The 9984-nt window shown below is 34.9% G+C and overlaps 1 protein-coding gene across 2 annotated transcripts; it reads right to left on the bottom strand.

Moving 5' to 3' along the window:
• Window positions 1-4: 4 nt before the first annotated feature.
• On the bottom strand, window positions 5-9750 carry LOC129896251 (phosphoglucan phosphatase DSP4, amyloplastic-like). Of its 2 annotated transcripts, none has more exons than XM_055972108.1 (14): window positions 9611-9750; window positions 9462-9531; window positions 7902-7946; window positions 7534-7636; window positions 6701-6777; window positions 6547-6623; window positions 6362-6442; window positions 4905-5037; window positions 3697-3756; window positions 3137-3193; window positions 2100-2195; window positions 1523-1582; window positions 868-975; window positions 5-414 (listed from the first exon to the last, which is right to left on the bottom strand). In XM_055972108.1, exons 1-14 carry the CDS (start codon window positions 9634-9636, stop codon window positions 283-285), a joined length of 1125 nt encoding a protein of 374 aa, XP_055828083.1. In that variant the 5' UTR covers window positions 9637-9750; the 3' UTR covers window positions 5-282. The 2 variants fall into 2 exon arrangements, 1 of the variants encoding a protein (XP_055828083.1); XR_008767927.1 differs by having other exon boundaries at window positions 276-414; window positions 1519-1582; window positions 9611-9725.
• Between the last annotated feature and the right edge of the window lie 234 nt (window positions 9751-9984).

The following is a 9984-nucleotide window of genomic DNA, read 5'->3' on the forward strand; positions in this document are numbered from 1 at the left end:
AGTGTTTTACCCAAAGTGGGACTTTCTCACGCGCAAATCGTGATTAATCATACGCAAAACAAGTAGAATTCCAATAGAAAAGAAAAAAGATGGAGCATGTTGCTTCACTACAACATATATCTAACTAGTGTTTATTCCCTGTAAACGTATCATACTACTCTTATTGATACTACAAACAACTACATCCTAAATACACTGCATGAATTATAGCAGATTATTGGCTTTGTTTACAATTTGTGTATAGTAGTAGTAAGTAATAAGTATGCTGTGCATTCATTTCCTTCATTCTACGTCTGCATAAGCTTCGAGAAATTGTCCAATTATGAGCCTTTCATTTGAAGTAAGATCAGGGTCATCACCGGTGAGCCTCTTCCATACCGCTGCACCAGAGATGTCTGGATTTTCGTCAAGAACCTGTTGGAACGTCCAAGTTGAACATTAGAGGAAGAGATGATAACCGTGAAGCCAAAGAATAGCAGCTCTAGATTGAACGGTCAGTGTCAAAATTAGACATAAAGGCTAACCACCCTTAGTGTAGCACAATGAGATGTCCTGTTTAAAGTATGGATAACACTTCTAGTTATCAGTCGCTGATTTGTGTTTATGTCTTGTTCCTCAGAAGAAGATATGTTGATGGGAGAATGAAAGTAAGTTTCTAACGAATGAAACAACAACAAAAAACCCAGTACAGTAGTCCCACAAGTGAGGTTTGGGGAGGATAGAGTGTACGCATACCTTACCCCTACCTTGTTAGGTAAAGAGGCTATTTTTGCGCAAGACCCTTGTTGGAATAACAAATGCATAAGTAGGATGAAACGACAGGAGAAAGGCATGACACCTCCCAACCAAGTGAAATTAGTTCCTTACCTCTACATAGTTGTTGACATGTCCATCTTTGTTGGGAGAAGCAATCGGCTCAAACTCATTGCATATCCATTCACCGTCAACAATGTACTTGTATTCATAGTGTCCTTCCTGTAAATGGAGAACAAAGGCGGATTCAAGAGGAATCGAACACCTCATCAAAGAGGGTAGCAAAGCTTCAACAAGTTCTATTTTTATCACTAGACCAAAGAGACTACTTTGTTAATGAGTTCCCAATAAATATTTTCTTACATATTTAATAGATTTCTCAACATAAATACAAGATATGCATGAAAATTATTGGGTTCCCGGGAACCCACTCCCACCACCCTAGATCTGCCCCTGATGGAGGAGACATTAGGATTTACAATCTTTACGGGAAACATTGGTTGTAGGTTCTCCAATTAATTTATAACAATGTATTTTTTGTTGTTATACATCTACAGCAATTTCTTTAGATTGTTAATCCTTGCTAATATAAGGGATTGAACCATATAAAGATACACAAAATGTGTGGAGTAAAAGATATATATTAAGATCATAAAAAAACGATATTACACCATACATGCTGCAGAACTTTCCAATTATGTTTCTACACAATTTCCATCATTGAAAGGAAAAAGGAAGAAACACTGCAAGCCTAAAACAACTTACTTACAGGCAAATCCCTCTGGAGACTCCACAAACCTCGTTCCTCGTCAAATTTTAAGGGTATTCTCTGAAAACATAATAAGAGTTTTTAAATGAGCTCTAATATTAATCATGAAACAAAACAGAGTTGCATCAAAGTGAGAAGAATAGTCCATGAACCTTCTTTACGAACATGTAAAAGGCAATAAAACGCTACAATAATGGAAACCCATTATTCATACTCCAGAATGTTCTTTCCCAAGTAGTAAGAGCTCTTACCAAATCGAGGACAGGGAGTGTGGTTGTTATAGAATAATTCTACCTGTAACCAATGCATTGATATTTGGTAATTTAAAAGACTTAACATTATTGAGACAATTTTCTCAAAAATAAACGGTAACACTCATCTGACAATTTAAATTATTTATTATTGTTTTAAAATTATTTGACTTCATTATAAAACAGTCGGTATATCCTTGTGCCTCCACTGAAGTTTATTAATCAGGTTATGGGCAATTGACAGTCGAAATTTGAAAATGATGAACTTCAGTATATTATGGTCAGCTGAAAAAACCGTAAAACATTCTGAAGAACTTGACTATTACCTGGCCCCAGCCAATATCAAGTCCAGATAATTCCACTGTAGTACAATTATCACCATGCCATGTCAATGTGACAGGCATCTTTTTAAGGCCTGTAAGCTTTAAACAGGAAGATACTCGGTCGTGAACAGAAAAGCTATATGAGAATGACCACCAATCATAATTAGAAAGCATGCAGAATGTGAAATGAAAAATAGATGTAAAGGTAGATGGGGAACAACACTGTTTGCAAAGACATATCAAGCTAAAACAAAAATGAGAAGTCGTCCATGCTCCATGGTGTTGTAAAATATTGTTTCTTTCTGCATGTCATAGAAGGATTGACCTGATTTTTGTTATTTTATCTCCAAATATCTGATAAACCACCACGTTCTTCCAATATTTTCCAATTTGACTACAATCACAAGAGATGCATCCCTCTATAGAAAACAAATGTACAAGTGAGCATGGCAAAGACTGTGGGGAAGCATGGATTGCATCTCTTCTTCAATTTTCAAAAGTTGTTTAAGAATGGAGAATATGCAGAAAAGCTTGTTTTATTCATATTCCTACCCTATTAAAAATTTACTATCAACCAACACGGTGAAATAAACCCATATGTAGAACAGTAATTAATTACAATATAACAACTCGAGAGTCTTGTACACAGTTGCACTAAATATTGACATATTTGAGAGGACGAAAAGAAAATTTAGATGTATTTGCTATTTGTATTTTTGGACTAAAAGGAAAGTAGCTAATGACATTGAAGATAATCTGCTAAAGAAAGAATCCGTTTCAGGTTTAGAGGTACACTAGGAATCTTAGTAGAGACACAGTTTCTCCTTGAATTGGTTTTTATTTTTTAAAAAATTGACCTTTAAACAAAATATGTTGTTGTCAGCTACAAGTAATAATATCGACCCTAACTAACAATACAAATTTCAAATTCACTTTACTAAGTGACAAAGTGCAACACATATACCATGCACCCCACATCAATGCCAAAAGCCACAAGAATTATGGGAATGATAAATTGTTAATGCGATAATAGAACTCACGATGTCTGCTGTTGCACTTTTTATGGCATCTAGTTTCGGAAAGCAGGAACGTTTGCTCTGCAGGAACATACAAAAAGACATGGTCAAGATACACAAAATCAAGTTCGAGTTGAAAAACAAAAAATAGAAATAGAATAAGCTAATATAAAAGGGGGGACTAGAAAAAAGAATCAGACAAGTTTCAATGGTTATATCTCATAAAATATTGCGAGGAGATCTTTATAGCAAAAAGCTCTAAAACATGTATTACTATATCTTCAACTGGCAATAATCAGCTTTAAAACTTTGCTACAGATGCGACCACATAAACTCTTTACCAGGTCACTACCATAAGGATTTTTAGTGCAAAGACCAAACGAACATCGTCGTCTTCAACAGATGATATCAACTTCATTGTTTGGCTACTGCCTACTGGAACCAAAAAGGCGAACTCTTCTTCCTCACGGACCATAATTCATGGTAAATATTCTCAAAGAGCACTTGGTGTAATAGCAAGCCAGAGAGAAACAATAATATTTTCAAAAATTGAAACAACATAGCCATAATAGGGGGTAAATTACCATGAGTAAACTGAAAGCATCACTAAGCTTATAGCCTTGAACCCAGAACATATATGTCAACTGCAATTCAAATTTCCAAAAAGAATATAAGTTCAGTCACAATGTAAATGAAATAAATAGAAAAAAATACTTCCAACTAACCGTGACTGCATTTCAAGTCCAAGACACTTTTTCAAATAAGAAATTACAAAATAAATTTGATAAATAAAACAACATAGTGTTCCAGGGAGGTGCATATCTGTAGAAATCTGACAATTTGCAATTTCTTATCAAAGATTGCTTTCTCCTTAAGTACTATAATAACACATGGTTTTGCTTGCATGCAAAACCTCAGTACCAAAAAAGTCCAATGCCTGCTAAGAATTGTTACGAATCGTAAGCAAAGTGAAGTGAGAACATTTTAGGAATCATTCTGCAAGTCCTAGTTCATTGAGGACGTACAAGGAAAACAGTCGATGACTATGAAAGAGCTTTAGCCGCAAATGCTTCAGGCTATGCCGCACGCTCACAAACTCAACTTGTAAATGAGATGCAAGTTCACCAATTACGAATAGTTACACAAAAAGTAATATTCCCCTGATCAAAGCAAAGAACAAACACAGAGATGAAATAATTCAGTAAACAAAAGTGTACCTCTATAACAACTTAAACTTTGAGATAGGTGATTCAGTTCAACATGTTATCAATAGAGGTACTAAGTTCAAGTCTCACTAGCTTCCTTAATTGAAAAGAAATTTTCATATGCTCGACTCATGAAAGAGAATCTAGCTAGCACGTGAGGGAGTGTGCTGAAGACATAAGAAAGAAAATAAATGTGTCCTCTCTAACTGCTTAAACATTTGAATGAGGTGTGCACATGGTTCAACACTGACAATTGGCCAATGTTCTAAAATGGAGTATGACCAACCATTGAATGGTCTGTTCTCCTACTTGTTTTTCACTTCCCCTGCTTAATTGTACCTGCAACCAGTGTGCAGCCAGCAAGCACCAAAGAGGCCATTGTCCAAGACGACTAATCACCACCCTACATCTTTGAGGCCTAGATGAAGCCAGAACATGGACCAATGCACACAGAAGGACTGTGCTATAGTTATAGCAACCTTCTTCAATTCAACAACACAATTTAAGATCTTCCCAGAAGCCAGACAAATAAGTACTTCAATGCAATCGCATCCGCCAGGCGACATAAAGAAACTCAAAGCACATACCGCAACTGCAGGAGCTCTGCCAAGTCCAGCTGTGCAGTGTATGTAAGTCACACCCCCATTTCTATTGATGGCATTGTTCAGTATGCTTATTACAGCTGGAAGCCGCAATCTCAAATCAAATGCATCAAAATCCCTGCTTCATCAAGTATCAACACACTTAGGAATTAACTTTTGGAAATGCCGCATGCATCACATATTGTAAAAATCATATATTTTATAAAGCCATAATGCAAGCTGCTTGTCGAATATTTGGAACTTGTATGCACAACAATTGACTTGCAATCGGCAATCACTGAGATTTTCTCTTCAATTACAGCATATTGACACTTTCGGAAAAACGTTTTCTGTTTTCACCTAAGCTTGAGGTACATCAGACCATGCAATGAAGAACCACTTTTCTAACATCAGCAAGTGAGGTAATGTACATTAAGCAAATATTGTTGAAAAGGAAGTAACTTCTTCATCTTTTAGTACTCTGCACATATTTCTGCTCGGAATCAAATTCCAAATCCTTTTTATTCCTTGTTCATATGGGTTTAAGATAAGAATGCGAAAACAAAATTATCTCACACGGTATAATATTATGTTGAAAGTCTGGTAGACATAACGTACTTATCACAAAAAGTGTATACACCCTTGCAGGTATATTTAGCAGCCATAATAAGAAGTTTTAACAAGTTTGGTATCTGTAAAAGATTTCCAACTGCCCATCCAGCGATAAGGAAACAAAGAAGTGTGTTTACCTTTAGTAATTGCATTTCTATCAATTGAAGGAAGAAAAGGAATTGATTCATGGCCTATATTTTCCATAATAAATCTTTTGCACATGAATGCAAAACTTAGTCCAGTAATAGATGTTCTCTTTCTTGTCCTTTAAATTTGCCTACCCATGTTCCTAGGTTCATATAACCTGTTATTTCACGTTCAAACCAACTCTAATCTTTGATTCATTTCTTTTAGAACTAAAAAGTAACAGAAAGAAAAGCATTGTCTTTCTCAATTGCATAAACTTCAGCACTATTTGTAACATCACAGAAGTGATTTTTTTGGGCAAATTCCACCCAGTGGCCATTCGACCAAATTAATTACCAAAAAAATGGCCATTCGCTGTATAGGCATGTATAGTCAATGTATATTTAATGTATAGTCAAGCTATATTCAGTTTTTGAGTGTATCATAATGTATATTCAGTGTATAGCTCATGTATAAGTAATCTATATTGTATAGTCACTGTATATTTCCTATGATTTTGGCTATTTTTTATTTAACAAAACATGGCTATATTTATTGTAAACTAATTAGTTTATTGTGTATATATTTGAAATTGTCCCATTTTTTTTTAAAAAAAAGAAGTGGTAACGTTACATTAAATGAAAGATAGAGATAGGAATACAGAGAGAAAGAGAGAGTTACAACCACAAAACAAGGCACTGCTGACTTTTTTCTCTTAAACTAACCTTATTTCGGCACGCAAGTGTTCAATATCACCACATTTGTTGGCATATTCAAGAATTGCATTGATATCAACCCCAAAATATCTAGAGAACACTAATTAAGGACTTAAAAAGTGTCTTAGATTGATGGTGAAACAGATTTGTTGATCCGACATGAAATAAATAATCATGACATGTTTCATGGATACTCGAGATCTGGATTTTGTTGTAAGCAAAAAATAGTTTTTACTCCAATGCTGCGAAGCTTGTCCACATCCTCAGGAGTCTGCCATTTTATTGGAGTCGAAAGAAAAAAGGAAGTGAAAAGAATGATATGTTTAAAGAAAATGAATTACTCATTACCTGTAGACATGAACCAACAATCAAATCTGGACGGATGAAGTTGAAGTTCATTCCTAACTCATGCCTATAGGTTAAGACTGCATTAAGAAAGTCAGCGACGATGTGAGTGCCACACATATTTAGTTAGTTAATAGGTCTATGCAAACTTTTCTTGATTAGTTACTCACTAAAAGTGTATGTCACTAAGTTAGATAATCTGAAAGTTATGCTAATACAACTAAATCATGTTTTTACATAGAGCAAACTTGGCTTTGCAGTTTGCACAAAGAAAGGATGTTCTACAACAAAGGGGAAGGCAAGAAGGAGAAACAAAGAAGAGTAAATAGTAGAAAAAGATCTGCATAAATTAACCTATTAGCTAGCATGTAATGTAGTTTTATAAAATTGCTGGTGAGTAATAAGGACCCGTTTGGCAAATTATTCACTTTTTTCCGGAATAAATTTCACTTTATTTGAAATTCAGTGTTTGGCCATGAAAATTCTAAATTCAGCTTGAAGTTGTATTTCAAATTTGTAAAACAACTTATAACATGTTTTCCAACTCACTTTTCACTTTTGAAGTTGTATTTAAGTACATTCAAGCATGAACATTAATCCAAATATTCTTTGCAAAAAGTATAACCAAACACAACTCCAACTCCATAAATTCCAAATAAAGTGAAAAATATTTGGAATCTATGTCCAAACACCTAAGTTTTCTTTGATAAGTCAAGCAAACTAATAAGTTTAATAGCTTTCTTGTTCACATAGGAAAAGTATATACCAGAAAACTCCTCAAAGTAAAAGAACATAAAGTTCACTGAACTAAAAAATGTGTAGGAAGATAGGCTAACCAGCTCCCATAGCTGCAGTCATGTTATGACTGTATGAATCAGATTTTCCTGCATCCTTCTCTGTCTCGTCCTTCTCCTCAGTAGATTCAGGACCAGATACTACCTAGAAAGAGAGAAAGTAAGCTAATGGCAATTCAGAAATGGATTTCATATATTAGAGAGAGAGGGAAAAGGAGACACAAAGGCAGGCACATTTTTCGCAATTTAAGCTATTAATGTGCAAGACCAATTGACATTGTACAGAAAAAGAGTACCATGTGCATATAAATAATATGATCAAAGAATGTAGAATTCAAAAAAAGAACCCCAGAAATAAACAAAAAGGAAATACCAATGAATGATTCATCAATCGCTATTTCAAATATTACCTGTGCCACAATACTTAGACGCTGATCAGCAAATTTTGTCATCCTCTGTAAACGAAAAAAGAATGATCATGATAAGGTTCAATATCAATCACAACCAGTGAAAGTACAAATTACTGCTCCTGCCATTTCAATTTGTATGACATTTTCTCTAGGATGTCTCAAAATGCTTGACACCATTCAATTTATATACCACTTTCTCAACTTTGAAGACATGTTTCTCCATCAAACTAACTTTACAACCGTAAAGATATGGCACTTGGGCCTAACTCAACCTCAAAAGCTAGCTCAAGAGGAGAATTGTCCCAGATCATATAAGTAGATCGCCAGTCCATTCCCCAACTAATGTGAGACTTAAACCCACTCTAACACCCCCTTCACGTCCAGGTCTAACTGAAGCGTGGACCGGGAGTCCAAACAGGAATGGACCTGACTTTGATACCATGTAAAGATATGGTACCTGAGCCTAACTCAATCCCAAAAGCTTGCTCTTGAGGGGATTGCCTAAATTCATATAACCAAACCACCAGTCTATTCCCCAACCAATTGGGACTCTAACCTACTCTAACAACAACCATTACTTAAATATTTTATTGTGAATAATATCACCCAGAAGATAATACTCGCAGTAACTAATAGCAATATAAACAAATCACCTTGCCACACCAAGATTTTTAACGTGGAAACTGCGGGTCAAGAGGAGCAAAGTATAAGATCTTAGGTTCAGGGAAAAACAATGTGATTTCCTCCATCTGTCCAAGACTTGGTGTACTCAGTTATATGATACTTGTGTTGGTGGGAGGTCTCAGTTAACCAGCGAGTAGTCGAGGTGCACCAGGACACCACAATTATTAAAAAACAATAGCCTCTTTTTGATTCACACATATCTCTGCTTCTTTTGCTTTTGTGCAGTAAAATGAGAAAAAGAGCTACCCCTTTTATAGGAGCAAAACCATGAGCTCCCAAGTAGTAGAAAAACAAAAAGAAAAATTGCCAAGACTTTCTCGACAACACCAACCAAACTTGGTCCCTAAAGATAATTCCTTTTTCCTATAACTATAATGTTTGGATCAACTTACATGCATCTCGACTAATACCTCACAGATACATGCTAGCTCTCACCAGCACAAATACCGAGTAACTTTGTCCAATCTTCAAGAAAGTAATTTGATTTGGTATAGCCAATTTCTACCAAATGTGGTATTCGGACCAACTTACATTCACCTTGACTAACTCCACATGTACCTGCTACTTTCCACTAGTACAAGTACCAAGTAACTCCGTACAATCTTCAAGAAAGTAATTTGATTTGGAATAAACCAATTTCTACCAAATGGGGATGGATGTAAAGATATGACACTTGGCCATAATTCAACCCAAAAGTAGCTGAGAGGAGAATTGCCCCAGTTCATATAAGCAGACCTTATTCTTACCTCGTACACATGGAGAGGTTGTTTCCATACACTCAGCCTCAATATCACTAATATAATACATAAATCAAATTAAGGGTGGGGTCCAACCAATTCTAATGACACAATACCCAGAAGCGAAAATGATCATTACCAGTGAAACAACAGTGGGATAAGGCTTTCTTGAATTGCCTGTTAAGCTTCTCAGTGGTAAACCAGAGGATCTGAGAACCAAAATTAATGAGGAAAAAATTGGAACTTTAACAGAAAAAATTCAAAAAAAGAAAAGAGATAGAGTAAAACCTGGGAAGATTCTGAAGGCAATTCATTTTGGAAAAAATGAATGGATTTGTAGAATAATAAGAATCTGATGAAGTGTGATGCAGAAGTGATCTGAACAATTCTTTTATCAATTCAGTCTATTGCTTTATATACTGTTGCTGATGCTTTTTTATTTTGCGTTGTTTTAATGGCACAAAAATAAAAAACATATTTAAGATCATAAAATTAAAAAATATTTTAATATATTTTTATTTTTTTAAACTTTCTAACAATTCATTTTAAGTTATTCTTTTTTAAACAAAACAAACGAGTAACATATAACTAACTTCCAAATCAGAACACGAAAGAAACTTTTTCAAGATTCTCTATAATACCCTTCAGATATTTATTTTTGA

This window comes from Solanum dulcamara, chromosome 7, assembly GCF_947179165.1.
Source record: "Solanum dulcamara chromosome 7, daSolDulc1.2, whole genome shotgun sequence".
Lineage (NCBI taxonomy): Eukaryota > Viridiplantae > Streptophyta > Magnoliopsida > Solanales > Solanaceae > Solanum > Solanum dulcamara.